Source organism: Schistocerca nitens, chromosome 10 (genome assembly GCF_023898315.1).
Source record: "Schistocerca nitens isolate TAMUIC-IGC-003100 chromosome 10, iqSchNite1.1, whole genome shotgun sequence".
NCBI lineage: Eukaryota > Metazoa > Arthropoda > Insecta > Orthoptera > Acrididae > Schistocerca > Schistocerca nitens.
Window position 1 is genome coordinate 31,923,131 of NC_064623.1, and position 25,965 is coordinate 31,949,095.

Here is a 25,965-nt window from a genome sequence, read left to right on the forward strand (position 1 = left end):
AGCGTTAAACCTGCTTATGTAGGTGTCCTACGTCTGCTGCTTTCAGAGTCTGTAGACAAATTATCACTTACTTATACATCAAATAACGTGTCCTCACTGTCACTGTTTGAGACTATCTCCGTAACTTCTTGCTTGGTGCCATTGGAAGGCCTAAACATTTACTTCACAGAATGAAGCTGTGACACTAATCCTTACAAACAGTAAGATGTAAAGAGAAGTCAAATGTAACAAAACGAGATCACAACCGACAAAATATTCCAACAGAATCAAGTGACCAGAGCTGTGAAAAACTACTGATATAATGGGCAGAAATTCTGATATTTGCTTAAACCTTTGAACAGCACGCAGTTACCTGAGTGGCAGTGCGTCAATATTAGTCATCAGCATTCAGGGGTCAGCAAGGAGGCCCGAGTTAACTCACTGATAATGCTAAAGGAAAACTCCAAAGCCGCACATAAACTTGCCACTAGCACATGGAGAGTGGCAGAGCGACACGAGATAACTTGTAAACAGTACTCAAAGGTTTAACAATTACTGCTACAACTCTAGAAGCCACTCACCTCCTGTACCTGTCAGGTGAATTACTACGTTCTCTCTTCCTGACGGGCAGTGGTGACAACCTCGGTTCTCTACTCTTGTGACGTCTTTCACGTGGGGAGTCGTCCCTAACCCTCCTCGGCACGTGTACGTCTTTCCTAAATCTTCCTTCTTCCTCAGCTGGTGGCATTCTCTGCTTTCCTCGTGCGTGTTCGTACCTGTGTAACACGAGTCCTAAGTAACAATTGGAGCACTGCTGAAATGAGGGGGCCTAGGGGCAGTAAAAATCATCATAATTATGTAACAAAGCACAACAATAAAATAGATGTCTAAACCAATTAAACAATGATGAAATACAGGGTGATTCAGCTTTATAAAGGATTTATAAACTGTCCTCAATTTTATAGCAAAATATATCGATTTGATGGCACATTTGCTGATACTTGTCTAGTACATCGACTGACTTCCCTTATAGCACAAGTAGTGTTATTCTGTAAATCCACCAGCATTCTCACAATATTGCAGTACACCTTGTCCATAAGTCAGGTCTGTTGAGTGTGAGGGCCACAGATTTTCAGAAAATAATCGATCGACAATGAACTCTTGGAGCGTCGCCATTGTTTCATTGGAGATGTGACACTTCACCACCACTTGTTGCAAACAGCAATAACATTCATTCATTTCAGGCATGGTTGTAAATTAATTTACAAAGGTCATTCATCGCAGGTATGTTATATCTTGCGATAAAGTGATAACATGAGAATTCTGCACTGTGCAATGAACTGGTACATCTGTGTGTATTTGAATGCCAACGTAAAATAGGTTTCCAGTACAGGAAGCCAAGGTAAAGGTTAAATGAAACATATGCATTGGAACTCTGTGTAAATTTATTGTGCATGAGGGCAAACCGAATGAAAATGAATCAAAATAAACTATCACAGTTCAGAATAGTCCCCTGGTGCATACAAACAGCTTTGCCATCAATGTGTGTCACCTGTCGCCGAAACACCGTGAGGACATTCACTCTGTTTGCAAAGCACCTCCCACACAATGGTTTCATAAGGTCGAAATCGCACGGATTGAGGTCTGGTGAGTAGGCCGGGTGAGGAAGGCTCCATCTTTTACCACGGTCGACCTGACACTGAATGTTCCATGCGCTGGTACTGAGCCATCCTCGTATGTGGTCACAATTTGTAGACTGATTTTGGTAATGTTTGACGCGGGCTTTCAAACGTATTTACTGTGATTACGGTAATGCCACACAATACCACAATACATCATAGTTGCCATGACTATTGGAATGACCCTCACATGATGACTGTATAAACAACTAAAATACCAGTTGTGTTAAAAATATTGGTCCAACAATTTGCTGCCTAAATATGGCACACCACACTCCAATTTTTGTGGGTGGTGTCTCACGCAGTGTCTGAATACTACTGACAGCCAGTCTGCTGGCTGTTAACTTATCCATTTAAGTGGAAAACACTTCTTCACAGAAAATAAAAACTGTAATTCAAGTTATTATTCACTCTGTTAGGACTGAATCTCTTTAACCCTGACAACAGGTGACATTCTTTTCTGAAGGCAAAGGGTGCATGTCCCAAACTACTTGAACTTGGTATGGTCACAACCTCAGACATTTTGTGGCTCTGTGGCACGTTGAATAAAATGCTCCAAGCTGTTGGGACAGCCAATACAGTGATTTACCAGGAGATTGCAACAGTTTGTTGAAAATGTGGTATTATGTATCGATACTGTTATGTATCGATATCGCCCCACAGGCGTCGCGAAGTTGGCAAATGGAATTGCAAGTATCCATTAGACATTGATAGTGTTCATGCAGGATCTGGTGAATCCAATGGTGCACGCCCTCTGAGCCATGCCTCCAGCAAGCTCTAGGCTATGAGCACCCTCTGCTGCTGCAATATAGGACAGCCAGTGGCAGCAACTTAACCAACACACACTTGGAGCCTCTTCCCTACGATACCACTGTTTGTGTTTACTGCAGTGAGCATCACTCTTATTGACAATGTGATAGTCAGACTTACTTCTTGCCGCATTATTTGTAATGAGTCTTCGTTCACTTGAAGAAATAGAAGTCAAGTAAATCTTCTGTTTGCTGTATAAACTTGGTCACTGATCATTTATGTTCCTGTCCAGCTTTCCTACAATAGTTGCTGCACCATTCCGTAGCCCATCTCTCCTTACCATTGCGTATGAACACGCTCAGTAAATTCTGGTGTTAACACACGAGGCTGGTGGATTTGACCTTTCATTAACAGTTCCCATTTCATGAAAACGTTTTACTATGTAATAAACTGTTGTTTTCCCTGGAATAGGAACATTAGGGAACTTCTCTTGGAACAACTCGACAGGCTGCACAGTAAGCTTTCAATTACGCAAACCTCTGCACTCCTGTGAGCATTGTGGAGCTGCCACCTATAGTTGTAACAGTGTAAGAAGATCTGCGGCAGCTCACAGCACAGAACTGAGGACTTTTTTGGTAGGGACGACACAAAATGTTATTTTGGTTGGAGAGTTATCGTCAGACTTAGAAGTAACTTCGGGTGTGCCCCACAGAAATGTGTTGGGACTCTTGTTCACATTGTATATTAGTGACCTTGAAGACAATATTAATAATATCAGTTTTTTTTGCAGGTGAAACAGTTGGCTATAATGAAGTATTATCTCCATGAAGCTGCATAAATATTTAGTCAGATCTAGATAAGATTTTAAAGTGGTGCAGAGATTGGCAACTTGCTCTAAATGTTCAGGAATGTAAAATTTTGTAGCTCACGAAATGAAAACATGTATTATCCTATGACTACAGTACCACTGAGTACGTGCTGGAATCGGCCAACTCGTACAAATACCTGGATGTAACACTTTGTAGCGAAATGATACGGAATGATCGCATAGGTTCAGTCGTGGGTAAGGTGAGTGGTATATTCAGCTTATTGGTACAATACAGGGGAAGTGCAATCAGTCTACAAAGGAGATTGCTTACAAATCACTTGTGCGACCAGTTCTAGAATACTGCTGAAGTCTGTGGGACCCGTACCAGATAGAACTAACAGGGGATACTGAATGTATACATAGAAGGCCAGCACAAATGGTCACAGGTTTGTTCAATCCGTGGGGGAGTATTACAGAGATGCTGAAGGAACGGAATTAGAAGACTCTTGAAGACAGATGTAAACTATCATGAGAAAGTCTATTAACAATGTTTTAAGAACTGGCTTTATAATGATGACTCTCAGAATATACTACAAGCCCCTGCATATCGCTCACATGGGGATCGTGAGGATAGGATTAAAATAATTACTGCATGTACAGAGGCAGTCACAATCATTCTTTCCACACTCCATACAAGAATGAAACAGAAAGTAACCATAATAACTGATATAATGGGAAATACCCTCTGCCATGTAGCTCACAGTGGTTTGCAGAGTATAGATGTAGATGTGAATGTTACCAGTTTTGAACTGTGAAGTGCAAATGGCTGCAGGTGAAAAACAATAGCTGTCTATAGACAATGTTTACAAAATCGCATTATATTATTGGTCGAGATAGGCCTGCGAAGCAGCTGCACCCAGCCCACCGCAACTGTCAGGGATCTGCTTAGCAGACTCAAATGTGGCACTAGCAATGTGTAAAGGGTGACGGAATGCTGCATTACTACACAATGTTTCCATAGTTCAATACTATGAACAACAATCTAACAACTGACAACACACAAAAATCATTTTTATTACTTTTAAAACGAACTGCGTAAATATTTATGGTTCTGACTTGCCCAAATCGCCCTGTAATATGGTAAGCTACAACTTACCTTCCACAAATGTCACGATATACAGCAAATTGTAATATTAAATTATGTTCTGTTTGCCCCCCAAAAGAACACTACTGCTTGATAAAACACACCAGTATACACAATAAATACATTTTATAAGAAAGATCATCATAAGTAAATCATTCTAGTTCTAAGGAACTGTAATGCCCTTGTAAAACTTATAAAATTCCGTAAAAATCACTTGTATTAAAATTTAATTCTCACTAAGTCAAACAAATTCCAGGAAAAGTATATCCAAAAGAAGGAAAGAGAGAAGAAAAAGTTACTTAACTCTAGTATTTCCAGACCTATTGCTCTCGAGAAGACTTCCATATACCATTTAATAAGCTCACTTGGCAAGATACCCATCACTCCTTAAAAGAGGATGGTCACTTTGGAGTGCTGTAGATTGTAACATCTCCTCCTTTTGTTATTGTTACAGACCTAAAAATTTTGCAATTTGTAATAAAAACAAATGCTGTCTCAGGTTTGAGCCCACAAAGAGGCTTACCAGCAATCGTTTTTTCTGGTGAACAGTAAATGACTAACAGGAAAAGGAGGAAGTAACACTGTTATACGTACTAAGCTCCGCAATACAACGAATGGTGGCCTGCAGAGTATAAATGTAAATGTAATGTAGAACATGCAAAAACGTAAAATTACCTAATAATACCTATTCCACAGCAAATTGTGTCCAGACAAATTACAGGGTGATGCACAAAATGTGTCACCATTTGTTTCATACATAATTTATGAGTCACACTAGTTACCCCGTAGAGCTTCTCAACGGCAGTAGCAGTAGAGTTTGGAGAAACAAAAGAGTTACGAAATGACATGTATTTGATGATACTGTCACTAGGAGACTGGTGTTTCCAACATGGCCGACAATGGATGACTAACAATACAGCTGTGACTGGCAGTTGTATCATTTTTTCACAAAATGAAAAGTCCTCTTGCAACCCAGAGGCAGTTTCGACAACAGTTTAGCACGAAGTGGGACTCTTGCAAGAGAATCATTCACAGGCTGTATGATCCATTTTTACAGGAAGCATCAATATTGGATGTGAAGTAACCTGGGCCTAAGCCTGTTTGTTCACTGGGGAATACTGAAGCGGTACGAGTTGCTCCACAGAGAAGGTGCAGAACAGCAGTAGTGCAGCTGGGCATAGACGCTTCATTCAACAGATTCTTAAAAGTCACCTCTGGATATACCCATACAACATCACCTCTGCTCAGAAGCTCACTGCAGAACACATATGGCAGAGACTACTATCTGCCCACTGGGTGGAGGATAGGCAACAAACTCTCAAGAACTTTTGGTTTTAAGACAAGGTGTATTTTCATTTGGACAGTGTGGTTAACAAACAAAATTTTTCTTTTGGGCTACTGAAAAACCACAAGTGATTCATGAACGACGAGATTGTGCTCTGAGGATTACAGTAAGGGTCACAATTGCCAGCCGTGGCCTTATTGGACCTTTTACTTTGAAGAAATTGAGAACAGTCCACAATAACTTCGTTACACAGCTCCTTGCTACTGCATTTACCCTCAACATGCAGTGGTTCAGTCAAGATGGCCACACATTGCAAACACTGTGTCGCACTTCTTAATATGAGTGTTTTAAGAGGCAGGTCATTTCACTCAGAGTTCCAGGTCGTTTCAATGATGGCCAATTTTGCCCCCTCCCCCCCAATAGTCAGACGCCAACCCACCTGACTTCTTCCTTTGGTGATACTAAGGAACAGATTTCCCCCTGAAGTGTTCAAGATTTAATGAACCTCAGATACATTATTGTTCAAGCTTGCAGTGAAGTCACAGAAGATTGTACGGTAGGATTATCGCTAACATCAGTGTTCGTGTGATGTAAGTTAGAAATCAAAATGGTGGACATAATGAGCATGTGTTAAGTTAGAACAATTCTCTACAGGTTTTCCATGGCAGTATAGGTTCCTTTCAGTTTTTCTTGACAGTAAAGTGTTTATTCAAAAACAAAATGGTGGCAGATTCTCTGTGCCTCCCTGTATTTTATCAGAGACAGTGCGAAACAGCTTAATTATCTGCAATAAATACGTAAAATGTACTTTTTTTTTTGTTACTGATAATGCAAATCATCTACTGAGCCCAAATCCTGTAGAAAATGTGCTTTAAGAATAATTTTTTACAAAAAGTGCATGAATGCAACAATGAATTCATGCTATCGATGCTGTGGTGTCAAGCCAATTACAAATAGCCGAATGGTCTGTAAGAGAAACCATGGGGTCTAGCATCCTAGAACAAAGAAATGCTTACATTTGACTGCTAGCTAAAGTTCAAAAGTTGGTACAATGAGAGCACATTTAATGTAGTAGTTTTAGGTTGCTGTTGTATATAACTGTCAAATACAGGTAGACGTCGGGCTTCAAATACGTCACTTCCAACATGTCCAACATCAGCAAGCAACAGTCCCGCACCATTAGGGTACGTGTTATTCGAAAATGCTCCACAATAACTTAGTTCCACGGATTCTTGCTAACGCGTTGCCCTTCAACATGCACTGGTTCATGCAAGATGGAGCAAGGCCTCATAATATACACGCCGTATTGGACTTCTTACATGAACATGTCAACATGCAGGGCATTTCACTCATTGTTTTCTTTTCTCATTTTGAGATGAGACTAATCACAGTCCACCGCAGAGCTTTATTACAGCCTTCAAAATATTGGGTGTGATCAGCAATACATAATAGTGCTCTGTGTCAAGTTCTGCTTTTGCAGAAACACAGAATACAAGTTTAGGCTGGCTGCCATGCAAGAGGGAGGCGGGGCTGCTTTCCCACACAGCTCCTCCGATTTCTTCTCATTGGCAGTCACAATTCTAGTTTGTTTATGCACTCACCAACTGGATGTTTATGATGTCCATTCTCTGCACTATAATGTGATCAGGAAACAAAACCTGTTAACACATTTCGACTGCACTGAAAGCCTTCCCCTAAGATGCAAATAAAGTTATTTTTGGTTATACTTCTATGTTAAGTATGCTGCCAGTTGTATCTGTAGCACTACCAAGTGTGGGTCACATGGCTACGACTACCCATGGAAAGTCGAAAACAATACCGGCATTCTGCAGCGTTTGTAATTATTGGAGAGGGTGGGTTAAGAAAATGTCAAGGAGCACTCTAAATCAAATGTGCGAAAATGGTGCATTAACAGAACCACAGAAAGAATACAAGAAAACACCATTTCGGGGGGAAAAAAACTGCTGAAGTTTCTGCCAAAGCAAACATCCCAGTCAAAAAGCTCCCAAATCCCCCATTTCTTCTTCTTCTTCTTCTTCTTCTTCCCATGAGAGACATTTTGATGGCAACTCATGGTAGCTCAATCCAGCTGAGAACAGTTAAGAGACTATGCAAGTTTGCAGAGTAGAAAACGAGGTTCTGTTGTTTCTAAGTGCACCAAGATGCACAACTGAACCCAGTTTGCCAGTATACTTCTTAGAGGACAGTGCACTCAAACACTGACAATTTTTAACAGACGGAAAAGATCATCCAGCAGTTTTTATAAAGTCATTCCATGGCGTGCTATGAGAACAAAGGATTACATTTGTCAGTCGATACATGCAACATGATGTTCTATTGTGCGCTGCCAAAGCAGAATATCCGTATAACTGGTATAGGTTTCTGAGAAAGCTTTCCTCAGAAAATGTTGGTAGATCAGTCTTCATGAAAGACTGCAAAAGGAGGAAAAAAATCCTGAGTCTTTCATTTTTGCAACCAGAGATCTTTGCCTGTGTGTATAGAGAAAAGGGGATTCCTCAGGCTAATATTTTGCGTATGTTAAAAAGTGAATGACCCATCGCAACGAGAAATTGTTCATGGTGCCACTAGACAACTAACAATTCTTATGTATGTCAAATCATTGGATTTGCTCTCAGATGGCAGGAAAGCCGATGAAGCAAATAGTCCAAGTGACATTTAGGCAACTGTGTGATGTAATGGAGGGGGTGACAAAATGGAAGGGCATCACAGTCACTATGCATGCCACAGGTATTTTAACCAGCACACAATGTCAATGCAGAGTAATACCACTCAAAAATCTTACCAATGCAATCATGATCGAAAATTCACGGATTGCTGGTCACAGCCGAGCAGCCAAAACAATAGATCTGGATCAGGATATCAAGTAGACAATGGAAATATCAAATTCACAATCTACCTAATGAGGAATTAAGACAGTCGAGCACAATATTCCCTGAAGCAAAACTGTAAAATGAGACAAGTATGTAAAGGTTAAGCTGAAATTAGCCACATTTAAAAGACCTGATTGGTTGGCTGCTGTGAATGTTGCAGGCATTCAATGGTAGTTAAATTTATTAAAATACGAGCAATCGAAATTATTACAAAATGTTTTAGGTGCTGAGTTGATGGAATGTTCTGAGAAAAACAGAAAATAATTTGTAACTGTCATGTCATGTAAAATATACAATGAATTCCGTATATGTAAAGAGCCTTTGACGTTACTGATCAGCAATATTTTAATCATAATAATATAATACATAATAATAATCATCACAATTTTCTTGAAGCGGTCAGAACTGCACCAAACCAGTTAAGTTACAGGCTACGACCAGCGAGGAAATAGGTGAAAGGACGTTGGAACATTTTTTTTTTTTTTTTTTTTTTTTTTTTTTTTTTATAGTTGAAAATTAGATAGTGGGTCACATGATAGGTGTGGACTTTTTCCACAGCACTTCCTGCAGGACATATTTTCAAGAAGGGAAGCTGAGATAACAGAAGAAGGCACAGAAGTCGAATTATTACAAGCTTCTATGGAACATGTGAGGTTTTGTAAAGCAGTAAAAGTAAGGATGGAAGGCACTAAGTACAGGCCACCATACAATTACCTAGAAGGTACAGCTAGCATCAAGATCAGTGTGGGGATTATCGGCGACATAAACAAATTCATCTCAATGGGGAAAAAAGAACAAAACACAGTAATGAATGAAAGCAAAAAGTCAAATCCCACCAACCACATAATATGCTACAGTGGAAAGTAGGCACACAAAGCAAAGGCCTACACAATAATCCACTCAACATGGTACATAATTCTCAAGATGCTGTCTGGTAGCTACTCAATGCCCGCACACTACACAAGGCTAATACTTGCGCACATGAGACCAGAAGATTGAGAGGAAGAGTTGCAGAAGTTTTATGGTGTCAAATATTTAACAAGCTACAAGTAATCACAAAAATACACAGCCTTCAGATACGTGGGCATCATACCGGTCAGTTACCAATCACTGGCAGGGCACAGAACAATCAAAATTTTTGAATGTATAAGATTTTTCTTTCAGATTAACAGGATAGTTTGGGAGGTGACAAGATGGTGTAGAACTGGTTCCACACAAGTCGTGTGATCCTCCACTGTATATATGCAAATAATCTGTGCCATAAATAATCTGTTCACACTAATTTTACGGGAGGTAGAAAAAGGGGCTTTAATTTGTGTTTCTGTGTGTATGTCATTCATTGTGTATACACCTGTTCAAGTGCAGCTTTGATAGGCCGATTTATACACATATCTAGTGGTTACATGACTGATGTTGGGCCTCCACAGATAACGACATAGCCAGTTCTCCATTTTTGTAACTTGTTTCACACTTCCTCAGTTGAATGTCTGCAGAAGCTGTCCGGAACCAACACGTTACATAAATTCAGTAACATACTAGGGTGATGTTGCCAAACTTGCGTCATCCAGTCAACCACAAGGTCATTCTCCATCCACCCTTCCGGATTTGCTCTCACCAATATGCCTTTCACTGATATTTTCCAAACAGTTTTCCTTTTAAATATCATGTGAGATAGTTTGCTTTCATCCACTGCCACTTACATAGATCATGTACACCTTTGCTTTTCACTGCAACCAGTCCATATCGTGACGCTAGATTCTCCTTTCGATCCACATTACCAATTTTCAATAATAAATAAAAATGTTCACGGCACAGATTTATCATGTAACACTGAAATTTCACATTTTCCCTTGTAATCGCTCGGAAACTGACAAGCAGTGGTATTTTTCTGGACGAGCTTAACCCATTTCGAAGGTAAAATCACGATAGCCAGCCCTGGCTGGTTTTGAAACTGGTGATGCGTTGTTCTTTAGCTAAAGGCAATGCTTTGAGTTGGCACATTTAACCAGTGACTACGCATCCATAGTGTCGCTTCTCACCTACATGATCACAGAGACTTTTTTCAAGGTCTAGACGCTTCGTTATATGGCTGCGAAATGCCTGACGATTACCGTTCATTTCTTGAAGCTGAATTTTGTTTTTTCCCCACTCACGAATACAACTCACGCTCACATTGTACATTCTTCCCGCTGCACAGTTTCCAGTTTCCAGTGTTCTCTACTTATTCAACAATTTTAAGTTTTTAAAGCTGTGTGTGAATGATAACAAGAACTTGTAGCCATAATCAACAAGTTAACACACGGTTAAAACTTCACCTGTAACATGCTGCTCACGCGTCACAGACTAGCGCCGCAACAATAGGATCTACTGTTGGAGTTGGAGCATTACCAATCTTACTGCAATTATTCTGCACATCCCAGTTTTTCGTCTTTAAATTCGGGAAAAAATATGTGCTGACTATTTGTGTGTATATGGTAAATCATGGCAGTGGAGTAGTTTACATGTGCTAGTCGGTTGTATTGAATCAGTGCACTAAGATGAGTCAACACAGAAATGTGTCATAAAGAAAGAAACCAGCTATCACATTTGGAAGTGCCCATGACAACACTACAAACGAAGTTGCCCAACATCGACTACAACATGTTTAAGAGACGGTGTACTACACCCATCTCTGTAATACGACATAAAAATAGTGGTCTTAGTACGATGTTAAATGACAGGGATTGGAGATTAGCATCACACCTCAACAATAACAATCGGTTTGAGACGCAGCAGGATTTGCTATTAGTGAATTCAGGTCCATCTCAACCAGTTTCTGAACAAACACTGTGAAATGAAAGGCACTCAAAAGACATCTGTATTTGGGTACCTCACAGAAGGCCATTGCTCACAACAGTGCATAAAGTTGCACATCTTCAACTGGTCAACTGGGGGGAGGGGAGAGAGGGTAAATATCAATCACTTACAATCAGTGGAAGAAATAACTGATGAGTTCCAAAATATTACCAGTGGCCCACCTAGAAAAATAACTGTTTTAGTGGAGTTAAGAACAATAGTGTACAATGGTATAGCCGTTCCTCGTGGACCATACATTTCTGTAGTCAATGCTAAGTGGTGCTTCAGGTGGTGTAAAGAGCGACATCATTGAGGAAATGAGTCATTTAAAGTGATGAATCATATTATGCCTGGTAGCAATCTGAGGGAAGAGTTTGAGTTTGGCAAATCCCTGTAGAACAGAGAATGTAGTGTTACAGTACAGGGGTGGTTTTCATTATTATGGTGTGTTCCCTATACTGTACTCAGAAAGAGCTAAATGCAGAAGAATAGGAACACATTTTGCAGCATTGTGCACTATGTACAGCAGAGGAGCAGTACAGAGGTGAGGACTATTTGAATCATCATGAAAATGTGATGATGATGATGATGATGATGAAGTCCCATACTCCGTGACGGAGCGTAGGGGAACGATGCGGGAGACCTGCACCGCCGTACTAGGCAAGGTCCTAGTGGAGGTGGTTTGCCATTGCCTTCCTCCGACTGTAATGGGGATGAATGATGATGATGAAGACGACACTACAACACCCAGTCACCTCGAGGCAGGAAAAATCCCTGACCCCGCTGGGAATCGAACCTGGGACCCTGTGCTCGGGAAGTGAGAACGAGATCACGAGCAGCAGACCATGAAACTGTACCATGTCATAAAGCAGCTTCCGTGAGGCACTGGTTTGTGGACAATAACATCCCTGAAATGGACTGGCTCACCTGGAGTTCCAACCTGAACCCAATGGAACACCTTTGGGATGTGTTAGAACATCACTTTTGCTCCAGACTCCAGTGGTCAACATCCCTAACTTGTCAGGTTTTGGCTCTTGAGGAAGAATGGGCTGTTGCTCCTCCACAGACACTGTGACACCTCATACAAACTGCCCCCAGCAGAGTCCAAGCCATCATAAAGGCAAATGGTGGGGACACCTCACATTGGCATCCACTAATAGGTGTCCAGATACTTTTTAGCGTCTGATGCATTCTTTCATAATCAACTGCTTTTGGCCAGAGAAATCTTCAGTGAAAACCCAGATGTAACATGCAAATAACTTCTCTTGAATGACCTCGTATGGCAATCCCTCGGTTGATAGAGTGAAGTTTAAGTTTTCTGCACGTAGCATTGTCAAACTTGCTACCGAGATTTTTCAATATCTCGTAACACACAACAAGTAAAATATTAACTCTCGTAACAAAGAAATGAAAACCAAACTCACAGCATGCAACCGATGATCACACAGGGCAACAAACTGCCTGAACCTTATGCTTAGTGGAAATTGGAACTGCTACGGAGACAGAGGTGAAGATTTGGCAATAGCACGTGGCTACAGACCTGACAATGTGTTCCGTGTGTCCATATCTCATTTAGGAAAAAAAAGATCAAGTATTTATGATTTAAGATATGGGACATTTGCACGGTTTAATTTGCAAAAAACCTCATTTTGGTATCTTGATCTGTTTATGAAATGTGACAACTGATATTACCATACAATCCCAAAATCTCTGATGCACAGGGACAGAAATGGATGTATTGTGTGCGAACATCTCCCAGATATAAAAACCAATAACTCGATAATTAAATGAAATATTGTTCTGCTCTCAATTTTAAATAAAATTCTGAAATCTTATCTAAATTTCATATACATGGCAACACACTAGCTAAAATCAACCGTATGCATAGTTTACACAGTGCATTTTTCTCTCTGCAAACTCTTAACATTTTGTGCAACACTTTACTTAATCTGACTCTGCACAGTAACTGTGACAAACAATGAAAAGAAATTCATTTCCTTATTGAGCAAAGGTTTCAGACTTTAAGATGCTCAAACTCAATTTTTTTCACCAAATAGTTTTCTTAAAACTGAATGATAAGTATTTCATAGCACCTGGAATATCACATATCAGCACAGGTAGCAGCATTGCGCAAGCAGTACAGCGACAACAAAGTTGTGCTCAGCAAGGTGTGCAGAGAACACGTGTGTAGGAGTCAAAGTGTTAATTTGCCAAGACGTTTAAAATTAGCACAAACTTTGCTGAAGAACAAATTTCATTCTGAAAATAACAACTTACAAGGAGTGTGTCGAATTTACCCAAAAGCAACAAATATTCACACAGTCAAAGGCATCAAATGGAGTGGAGCACACAGCAAACAGTAATGGTTCCCAGGTATGCTGACTATACACAACAAACAGGTGTCAACACTGCCAAAATAACGTGTCAAAAGAGAACAGTTCCTTGACAAAAACTATCCTCTTTACAATAGCACTATTCTGTCAAACTGTAACACTGTAAGGGAGTACCAATTTACTCTCAGAACAAATTCTGTCAGCAAATGAAAACATACTCATAAACCTGTGACTGCCTGTAAGCCTGCGGCGAACGCCCGCCGTCTTCGGCAAAGCTGTCTTCTCCACGTGGGTTACGTGCACTCCGCCCACCGGCACCTTTCTTCTGTCGAGGGGAGGGTGACCTCAGTCCGGGAGCATCTCCGTTGCGAGCAGCGCGGCCCGGCTGGAAGTCCCACTTAGATCTGGCGTCCTCAAAATTTCTCGAAGGCGGGGCATCCTCTTCGACCCACACGGAACGACTCATGTCACCACTGTCACCACCTTTGGACATGCGAACTTTCAGTACATGTTGAAGTTCGGGCTTGTCATCTGTGGAACAAAACCAGTCATTGCATTCAGGTTATTAGACATCAGACCTATTGCAGAAACATTAGGGATTATGAAAATGACTAAAAGATATATAACAGTCTCTCTAGTTATCGCTAAGGTCCACCGGTTGTACGACTCCGAGTATAGCATTACGATATTCCTGTAGGAAAATAACTAGCTCTCAAACGATCGGCACAGTTTCAGAAAAGTCTACCTCTGTGAAACAAAGCTTATTTTGTTCACACAATATCTTGCACATAGTAGATGTAAGTAATAAAAACAGGTACAGTATATGTTCTTCAATTTCTGGAAGATGTTCAGCACTGTATCATATTACAGACCAATACAGTAGTGTGGATACACAACTAGCTCAAAGGATATTTGGCTAATATGCAAGGATAGGAGGAAAATTTCATGAAAACAATAATGCGAAAAACAACCTGAAATTGGGGATTTTTAATTAAATACTCTGCAAAAAAATATCATAAAATATCGAAAAATTTGTCATATTAGCACATAAAAAAATGTTATAAATCAGAGAAAGGATGGTTGCCGATTTTTGTAACTGCTAGTTATTGAATGTTGAAATTCCATTTGCCATCTTATTTCCTCAAGACTGAGATCTGTCTACAATCATAAAATGAATGATCATTTCCTGAGCAAACTACAACGTGATGTCAAAATTAACACCAAAAGTTGCAAAAAAAGAACACTGAAGTGGGGGGGGGGGGGGGGGGGACAACAAATATGATGGAAAAAATTGACCAAGTTTGGAAAAAACCAGACATGACAAAAAAATACATTGAATTTGGCAAAAAAAAAAAAAAAAAAATCTGGCTAAAAACACTGAATTTGATATTAAACAGAAAATTTGGAAAAAAAACTGATATAAGCAAACAAAACCACTGACAATTTGGCAAAAAAGGCAACACCAAACTTGGTAAAAATGTAACACTGAATTTGACAAAATAAGTAACACCACATTTGGCAAAAAGTAAAACTGAATCTGGCAAAAAGATAACAATGAATCTGGCAAAAATAGCAGCAAATCTGAAAAAAATAGCACCAAATTAATCAAAAAATAACAGTGAATTTATAAAAAAAAAACCTGCAAAAATAATCCAAATTTTGCAGGAAATAACTGGCACAGTAGAACACTGAAATGGTGTGGGGAGGAGACCTCCAAATTTTGTAAACAAATATTTCTTAATTCAGTGCAAAAACTAAGCCAAACTTTGCAAAAAATAAAATAAAGGAGAGAAAAAGACAGCGAAATTGGCAAAAAATGGCACCAAATTTCATAAAAAAAACAACGAAATTGGCATAAAAACCGAAAATTGGCAAAAATGAACTTGATCAAAAAATAACACCCAGTTTGGCAAAAAGCAGGGACACTGAATTTACCAACAATAGTTGGCAAACATTGAATTTGGCAAAAAAAGGCAATACCAAATTTGGTAAAAAAGGTAACATCAAACCAGGCATAGAAAAACACTGGACCTGGCAAAAAATAACACCAAATTTGGCAATAAAATAAAACAATTTTTTCGTGTCCCTACTAGCAGGGCTTAGTATGCCATACTACAAAAACAAAAGTGACATAGGATGTGCCCCAAAGAAATGTCATAGCAAGCAGAAGAGAGGAAGTACGCTGCCTTGCTGCATGTTAGCATAACTAGCATAGGACAGGTGGTATGCCAGCGAACTATGAGCAGCATTATCACTCGATATTCACTGTGGAGCAATTCTGTTGAAACTGACTGTGCTTATTTCGTGATTTTGTTTAAGCAAGGTGTTTTATGAGAATGTGAGCAGGTGTTGGTTGCGGGGAGAAAATGTAGGACTTCTAGCTACTTGCTCTTAAAAGAATGGAAGAAGAAAAAAAGGCTCTTGTATTTCTTTCCAGCCTGCACGTGAGATTACAGTTAAATGTTTCCTCTGACCTCCAAAAAACACTGTAAAATTCTTATAATAGACGAAAGAAATTCCACGAAAAGACAGAGATTTGACTCATTAAAGTTTTGTATGTGATTCACATTTCACAGAGGAAATTATTCATAAAAGAGTAGTTGTGGCAGGGAAGATGGTAAACTAGGAGAAACTGCAGTATGTGCCAATATTTCTTCCAATTAAGAAAATGCGCAGAATGAACTGGTGCTGGAACTAGAAGTTGTGCGATACGAAATAAGATGAGTACAGCCAATGCTGAAATCAATCTACTGAGAAAACAGTTCACAGTCAAATGTCATGTAATTCTTCAGGAATGTAAAAGCTGTAGTGTTTTATGGTTGTGAGTCCATGGAATAGTCCACAAGGAATATCATATCAACAACTCAAAGGTTACACTTAACCCTTCTTTTCCTAACGACACTACATATAAAAACTCAGAGACTCACAAAAGTTAACGAAGTTTAGACACATTCTCCCTGCTAAAAGGCTCCCCTTTGCTTCTGAAAGCTCTCTCCTGCTCCTAAGAGTAACTACTGAAAGTATCTTAAGAACATTTCCACACTTGTGGAAAGAGGATTCAGTTATGTACAGACAGCATAATTTAATCATGCTCTGTCTGAATGTCATTGCGACATTGTAAGATCTCATAGTAGCAATTATACATCGTCAGTGTTATAATTCCTCAATTTTCCTATGTACCTGTAAAACTGTCAATATATTCTAGTGGAAACTTAAAAATAAATGTGACACACACACACACACACACACACACACACACACACACACACACACACACGACTGCAGTTTCAGGCAACTCAAACCACACCACAACTCACCACAAACCAGGAGTGCGGTTTCAGCTGCCTGAGACTGCAGTCGTGTGTGTGTGTGTGTGTGTGTGTGTGTGTGTGTGTGTGGGTGGGTGTGGTTTTTCTACTGTTGATGAAGGCCTTACTGGCAGAATGCTTTATTTGTGACAGTCTTTTTGTAATGCCTATCTGCGACTCAGCATCTCCACTATGTGGTGAGTAGCAGCTTTCCTTTTCACATATCCATCACACTGAAAGACATCGTCAATTGCCTTCAAAATGCTGCCACAAAAAACACCCGCACACAATTTGGATTGCATTAAGTGTTCAGATTACCAATGTAGAATGCTGCGAAAGTCAGACATCCGACACTGCACAGACTTCCATGTGGACGACATAGTTATAGGCATCCCTGGCGTACAGAAACAACTAAAAGAGTTGTGGGGAGGGAGAGGGGGGGGGAGGGGGAGGCAAGTCACCAAGTCAGGATGGAATCCCAGTTTTGTTTTAAAAGAGTACTCTACAGCATTGGCCCCTTACTTAGCCCGCATTTACTGTGAATATCTCCCCCAGTGCAAAGTCCCATGTGACTGGAAATAAGCACAGGTGACTCCTGTATATAAGAAGTCTAAAAGAACGGACCTGGTAAAAAATTTACAGACCCATATCCGAAACATTGGTTTGCTGCAGAATTCTTGAACAAATTCTTAGTTCAAATACAATAAATTTTCTTGAAACCAAAAAGCAGCTGTCCACAAATAAGAACGGTTTTAGAATGCATAGCTTGTGCGAAACTCAGCTTGTCCTTTTCTGAAAATATGCTGTGAACTATGGATGATGGTCAACAGGTAGATCCCATGTACTGAAAGGTATCATCACTGGGTGGCTATAGGAGGATGTAAGATGACTTGGACAAAATTTCTAGTTGGTGTGATGAATCACATGACTTGGACAAAATATCTAGTTGGTGTGATGAATCACAGCGAGTTTTAAATGAATAAAAATGTAAATTAATGGCGACGAGTGTGATAAACAAATCCATAATGTTTGGATACAGCATTAGTAGTGTCCTGCCTAACAAAGTCACATTGTTTAAATGTCTGAGTGTAACACTGCAAAGCAGTATGAAATTGAGCATGTGAGAATTGTGGAAACGAAGGCAAATGGTTGACTTTGGTTTATTGGCAGAATTTTAGGAAAGTAGTGTGGGGGTTCAACTATAAAGGAGACCACATATCAGATGCTAGTGCAACCTACTCTCGAGTATTGCTCAAGTGTTTGTGATCTGCACCAGATCAAAGGAAGACATCGAAGCAATTCAAAGGCAGGCTGCTAAATTTGTTACTGGTAGGTCTGAACAACAAGCAAGCGTTACAGAGATGCTTCGGGAACTCGAATGGGAATTCCTGGAGGGAAAGTGACATTCTTTTCAAGGAACACTACTGTGAAAATTTAGAGAACTGGCATTTGAAGCTTACTGCAGAACAATTCTACGGCTGCCAACATACATTTCGCAGAACGATCACAAAGATACAAGAAATTAGGGCTCACACGGAGGCATATAGAAAAGTTTTTCCCTTGCTCTATTTGTGAGTGGAACAGGAAAGGAAATGACTAATCATGCTAAAGGATAATTTGTGCCATGCCACATAAGGTGGCTTGCAGAGCACATTTGTAGATAAATATTTAGATGTAGATCATCTGGTCTTCCACTGCATTAAATGCCCGAGTTTCTTGGACAACAAATTCGGGGGGAGTTCAAGTCTTCAAAAATGTCAAAGTGTGACTGGGAAACTATCGAAACCAACAAGGAATCCCTTGACTGCAAGGTCGCAGTTTAATCTTTAGTAAGGATTATTTGGCAGTGTTGCATTAACAATTATGAAGGAAACACATAAGCTGCTAATGATTCACCATGTGCATAAGCAGGGTGGCAGACAATGAGCGTCTGGGAGGTGCAGAGATTCACTTCACAAAATGGACATGACTGATATTCAAGAAATGTTAAAAAATAAACCATAACTTGCACAGTGGACACCAAATGAAAAATGGTGCGCCACAATGATCACAAATGTTGACACCATCAAGATCAAAGGCAAACTCCTTGGGAGTTACAAACTGGGCAGGATGTTCAGCTAGGTATCTACTCTTAAAAAATGCAGAATCATATTGGTGTAACGAGGTGAGGAGAACTAATGGAATGAAACCAAATGTGAAACAGTCCGTCATGGAGCTTACATTGAAGCTAGCTATCCTTTACAGTGTAGCTGCAGATAGTGCAACTGTATGTTTTATATGTATGGTGAAACAACAATCTGAGGCTGAATTTGTCCAGTGGTTCCAAGCAGTACGAACTGAGATGTCACACACTTTTCAGGAGAGATAGTTTGCACTAAAGGAGTATGACTTTATATGCAGACCAGGAATCAAGCAAAAGAAGTTATTTTTAAGCAGACAATGGTCATAAGCAGTGCTCATACTACAATTCCAGTTCTCTTACACTCATTTTCCCAATCTTGCTTGCTGCTATGGAAATGTTCTCTGCTGTCCATGCAAGATCACACACACGAGAAAGAATCATAGGGGGCAGAGCACCGCCAACTTCTTGCAGCACAATACATCACCTTCCAGATAATTTGCCATCCAGATTAACAGTCAGCATAATCGTATAATAATGTGTTAAGACATTGATCGTAGTCGATTTTGATACAACTCTCCTAGTATCTCTAATTTCTGCAGTGACTTTCGTATGCATTTCCTCTTCAAATCTCGAACGGCTGGAGTTGGAAACAAATTCCTTGCTGAACGATGAGCTAAGTTTGTTTATCTCATTTACAAATTTTCGGGCCAATTCTGAAGTTTGCTGACCATCATGAAGTTGACGCTTTGTTTGAAACTTCATTAACTTATGTCTTCCAATTCTGTAGCACTGTTTGAAGTTATGCAACCACCCACTGCTTCCCTTGAAATAACTGTAATCTATGTTGTGAACAATTTGATGCACATAATGTGGTAGGTCACTATCATGCACATCCAGTAAATTGTATCGAGGATACTCGAAATGCACGAACACCAGTCAAAATCTGTTCATAAATATTTTTTTTTTTCTAGTCTGCAGGTGATCTACCATATATGTAATTATGTTTAGCACCTGCTACTTAGGCAACCATTGTCCTTTACCATGTTTCACTGGAGAAGGGATTTGTGGCTTCCTGCCCGACAAGGATCACGAATTACATGGCTCGACACCTGGTTCAATATCACTTTCACTTGTTAAGCACATATTGTCATCATTGCACTCCTCATGCATACCCACACAATCGAGCGTATACGACACCACACATTCCACTTACACATCTTGCAGAGACGCTACTTATTTCTCACTCTGCAAAATTCCTTGGGTTCCTTTCTGATGAAATGTCAGCTTCGGCAACTGTAGTTGTAGATATAATGCAGGCAGTGTTTGCTGCGTTTATCATTGCCGTTCCTCTGCTTCATATCGACACCACTAGCACTGTTGCGAGTTACTTGTCTACTAAGCAGTTCAACTATGCTCTGTAGCCTCATGCTGTGCTCACCATAGGATACCCGTCACACCTCCTGTCACCATTAGCAGCCAATGTTGTGGCTGCATGGTAGACAATTATGGCATGTTGAATGTCATAAATGTCACTGGCCTTGAGCGAATCACACTGGAGAGGTTCCTTCTAAGTGGCAAATGATCGTCCCTGGGGTAATTTTATGAAACCTACACATTTCTTTAAGTAAACTTATGTCCATGCACGAAAGGATGAGCCGCGCATCGCAACTGCCGTAGTAATATGTGCTCACCTGAATCACAAGCTGAGCAACTATCTCATGTTGGAACCAGTGAGCTAGGGGAGTTAGCAGACTTTCTCCTTCTACTTACTATGGAAATGTATTAGGACCAATAATGTCCTAAAATATACACTAACTATTTATCAGGTAGAACACCAGCACTATTGTTGTTGATCGCAAACCAACTTGAAAAAATTGAACTTCACATAATGTATAGCAGTTCTCTTTAAATGGAAAGAAATGTCCACAGCAGAGATAAAGAACAGAATAGTACCCGACATGATATCCTGAGAGCCATGTCTTGACTTCAGAAAAGCACCTGAGACTCAATGCTACACCAATGCTTATTAATGAAAGTACAACCACATACAGCATGAAGCGAAATTTATGACTGGATTGAGGATTTCTTAGTAGGGAGGACATAACACATTATCTTGAATGGAGAGTCATTACAGGTACAGAAGTAGCTTCAGGTTTGTAGCAGGGACTGTCAATGCTCATGTTGTGCATTACTGTCCTGGCAGACAAAGTGAAATCAGATGCCAGGATTGCAGATTATAGGAACAAAGTGTGTCCCTTCAGACTGGGTCAAACATCTGAATGTCTCACAAAAGTTAAAACAATGCCAACAATAGAACTAGAACTTATTATGTTAAAATTGAAAAACAAAGATTCTTCAGGTTGGAATGGAATACCCACAATAGTTCTTAAATTTGTATGTAAAATAACGGGACACCCACTGCCTACGATGGATGTTACCGAAAGGTGATAAAAGTATGCAGAAATAAAACCACTGTTCAAAAAAAGGGTCACATGAGAGGATATGCTAACTTATTATCCCACCTATCTTCTTCCAGTCCTGTCAAAAATATTCAAGGAGCTGCTGCCATCCAGATTCGAAGTTTTATTGAGAAACGTGAGATTATTTTGAAAAAGGAATTTGGCTTCCAGAGTGGAAAACGCTCTATAGATGTAATTAACAAGTTTGTTGATAAGATTAGCACATCATTAGAGAATAAGAGTAGTCTTACAGTGGTCTTTCATGAGTTCACAAAAGCCTCTGACCAGTGACAGCTCTTGTGTAAGAGCACAGGAGCATGTACAGGTACACACCCTAACTTTTGATACCTTGAGGATTTATTGGTTATTTTTCCTTTGAATGCTGTTAAACATAATGCAGACAGGGTAATCTGAAACACACGGCACTAAAGCTACCGCGCTATGCTACATTGCTCCTCTAGACTCTGTGAAACCTGGCATCAGGGTCGCGAGCACACCTTCAGTTGTGCACGTTTTACGGAGCTTTCGGACATGTGCAACTGGTGTGGTATATTTGCTTTATGGGCCAAATACATATGGGTTTAATAAACAACATGCACTGCTAGCCCTTACTACTCAACTACAAGTTTACATCAATGCCTCCAGGTGGCAGCACACTGCGGCAGACATTTATCCCCATTTGCTTGGTATAAATACCACTAGACGGTAGCACATTTCTCAGATATGCCAGTTCACTCACTATACAGTAAAATTAGATTAGACAACAGTATATGTTGAAAAAAAAATCTATTTTGTGGGATTCTGAATGAGATACAGTATATTACGCTTTGGATTTTATTGTACAGTGATCCATTTGAGGTGCTGAAAACCACTAAGCACATCATCGTCAACTGTGAGACTATAGCATTTATTCATGCTTCTGAGATCTGTTGACCTTATGGTGGATCAGGTTTATCTGTACTATAGGCCAACATTATACACACATATGAAAATTCACAAAAAGCTGTCTAACTGGTTTCTCTGATATTCACTTAAATGTTGGGTCGAAGATGGTGTGCTTTTGGCTCTTGTGGTTCTCGGCACCTCATTTGTATTCTAGTCCAATGACCTCGTTGGTAGATAGTACTACTTGAATTTAATCATTTCCACAAATAGTAGTTTGTGTTTGGAGTTGCTTGTTTAGTGGGCAGGAATCAGCTTTCCTGTGCAGTGTGAACATGAATTCCGTTGAATTTGTTTTAGGTGTTGACAGAAAACTGCCAGGAAGAGTTAGTCGCAAAGGAACTAGGGTCTCCCAGAGCAGATCCGTTGTCTGCAAGTGACGAAATCAAATAAGTATGACTATTTATGGACATTTAACAAAAAATTGTATAATAAGCATAAGCTGTTGTGTGTGTTCAATGTAAGAATGTCAGATTTTCAGCATAGAAGTTAATTTGTTATCTAATATACATAGTATGGATCTTGTACATTTGTCAAAAACAAACAAATAAATAAAATATTTAAAAACTTCCAGTTACACAAAAATGCAAAACAGTGAGGAGTGAGAGCTTAAACGTTATTTTGTTCCTGCCATAAACTGTACTTAATTTTAATGAAATTCTACAAAAACAATTATTTCTTTTTTCAGACAAGTTATGCTTATTATTATTATTATTATTATTATTATTATTATCATTGTTACTGTTATTGACAGCAGCTGAAGTTGTATAAATATATTGATAAGCATAACTGTTTTACAGCAGAAACAGCTGTACAGCAGATGCTATTAATTTCACACTTTCATATTTATCTGAATTTAAAAATTTGTGAACACCCAGAATGTATACACATATGAGTTGCCACTGCCTCGGACTCAATTTTATGCACTTCTTATCTACAAACTTGACAGCTATGGAATTTGGGTAGTGTTTCACAAAGGCTTACGTCATATCTGTGCAACTGAAAACAAAGAGTGACAGTCTCTGCAAATACAGCAAACTATTCTTCCAAATGGAAGACAGAAACACCTGGGGCCAACTGCACCAATGCTGATCAAAAAGCAAGATAACTGACTATCCCGTAAACACAGTTAAAGCTTAATCGTGATTAAGTTGTCTCTTGGACAGTTCCAATGTTAAATACTGGTTAACAAAACGAGTTTAGCTAACTGGGAGTTTGACCGCAGTTACCTCGATGAGTTACAATATTGTAACCTCCTTGCTGTGTTTTACTTATGCAAGCTTTTGATATTGTTTACGAAAAGTGGGTATTGTGATCGTGCCATGGAGACCAAAACGAGAACAACAAATTTTTCAAAAACTGAGCTTGACATCATTCTGGAGTTGGTTGGCCCCCACGCAGCAATATTAGAGTGTAAAAAACCTGACAGTTCCAACTGTAAGAGAAAAACTGGATGTTGGGGTAAATATAACAATACAGTTCAATTCCACTATAGGTACTATTAAATTTTATTTGATTTATGAATTGATAAATTTCTGTTAGTAATGTAAATGAAAACACTATTTCTCATGGTGCTTAGATTAACATCGCAGTAACAAGTCAAGACATACAGAACGCAAAGACACGTTAATGTGTACTTGCAGTGTCAGCACCACTCTCGTATGGGCTCATGTTGGCAACCATCAACATCAATTATTCATTTTATGGGCAACAAAAAACTATTTGCCTAACTTTGGTCGGGTTTTATATATATATAATAGAGGGAAACATTCCACGTAGGAAAAATATATCTAAAAACAAAGATCATGTGACTTACCAAATGAAAGTGCTGGCAGGTCGACAGACACACAAACGAACACAAACATGAGGCAACAGTTTGTTGCGAAAGCTTGAATTTTGTGTGTATGTTTGTGTTCGTTTGTGTGTCTGTCGACCTGCCAGCACTTTCATTTGGTAAGTCACATCATCTTTGTTTTTAGATATATTTTTCCTACGTGGAATGTTTCCCTCTATTTCCACGTGGGAAAAATATATCTAAAAACAAAGATGATGTGACTTACCAAACGAAAGCGCTGGCACGTCGATAGACACACAAACAAACACAAACATACACACAAAATTCAAGCTTTCGCAACAAACTGTTGCCTCATCAGGAAAGAGGGAAGGAGAGGGAAAGTCGAAAGGATGTGGGTTTTAAGGGAGAGGGTAAGGAGTCATTCCAATCCCGGGAGCGGAAAGACTTACCTTAGGGGGAAAAAAGGACGGGTATACACTCGCACACACACACACACACACACACACACACACACACACACACACACACATACAGACACAAGCAGACATATTTAAATATGAAGGTGTTGATCTACGTAGGCAGAGATTCAACCCATTACATGCAGTCTCCCATCCTTCATCAAAGACACCAACCACTTTCTCGAACGCCTGGAATCCTTACCCAATCTGTTACCCCCGGAAACAATCCTTGTAACCATTGATGCCACTTCCTTATACACAAATATTACGCATGTCCAGGGCCTCGCTGCGATGGAGCACTTCCTTTCACGCCGATCACCTGCCACCCTACCTAAAACCTCTTTCCTCATCACCTTAGCCAGCTTCATCTTGACCCACAACTTCTTCACTTTTGAAGGCCAGACATACCAACAATTAAAGGGAACAGCCATGGGTACCAGGATGGCCCCCTCGTAAGCAAACCTATTCATGGGTCGCTTAGAGGAAGCCTTCTTGGTTACCCAGGCCTGCCAACCCAAAGTTTGGTACAGATTTATTGATGACATCTTCATGATCTGGACTCACAGTGAAGAAGAACTTCAGAATTTCCTCTCCAACCTCAATTCCTTTGGTTCCATCAGATTCACCTGGTCCTACTCCAAATCCCATGCCACTTTCCTTGACGTTGACCTCCACCTGTCCAATGGCCAGCTTCACACGTCTGTCCACATCAAACCCACCAACAAGCAACAGTACCTGCATTATGACAGCTGCCACCCATTCCACATCAAACGGTCCCTTCCCTACAGCCTAGGTCTTCGTGGCAAACGAATCTGCTCCAGTCCGGGATCCCTGAACCATTGCACCAACAACCTGACAACAGCTTTCGCATCTCGCAACTACCCTCCCGACCTGGTACAGAAGCAAATAACCAGAGCCACTTCCTCATCCCCTCGAACCCAGAATCCCCCACAGAAGAACCACAAAAGTGCCCCACTTGTGACAGGATACATTCCGGGACTGGACCAGACTCTGAATGTGGCTCTCCAGCAGGGATACGACTTCCTCAAATCCTGCCCTGAAATGAGATCCATCCTTCATGAAATCCTCCCCACTCCACCAAGAATGTCTTTCCGCCGTCCACCTAACCTTCGTAACCTGTTAGTTCATCCCTATGAAATCCCCAAACCACCTTCCC

General features: G+C 40.0%; 1 protein-coding gene across 4 annotated transcripts in view; it reads right to left on the minus strand.

Moving 5' to 3' along the window:
* LOC126210577 (zinc finger matrin-type protein CG9776-like) overlaps positions 1–25,965 on the minus strand; it is a 268,553-nt gene that overhangs the window by 219,258 nt on the left and 23,330 nt on the right. For 2 of the 4 annotated variants that reach the window (XM_049939841.1, XM_049939840.1), the window contains 2 exons: positions 13,923–14,235; positions 561–755 (listed from right to left, as the gene is read on the minus strand). In XM_049939841.1, the coding sequence (XP_049795798.1) occupies positions 561–755; positions 13,923–14,235 (508 nt within the window). The remainder of the gene's footprint in view (positions 1–560; positions 756–13,922; positions 14,236–25,965) is intronic. The other 2 variants (XM_049939842.1, XM_049939843.1) reach the window with 2 other exon arrangements.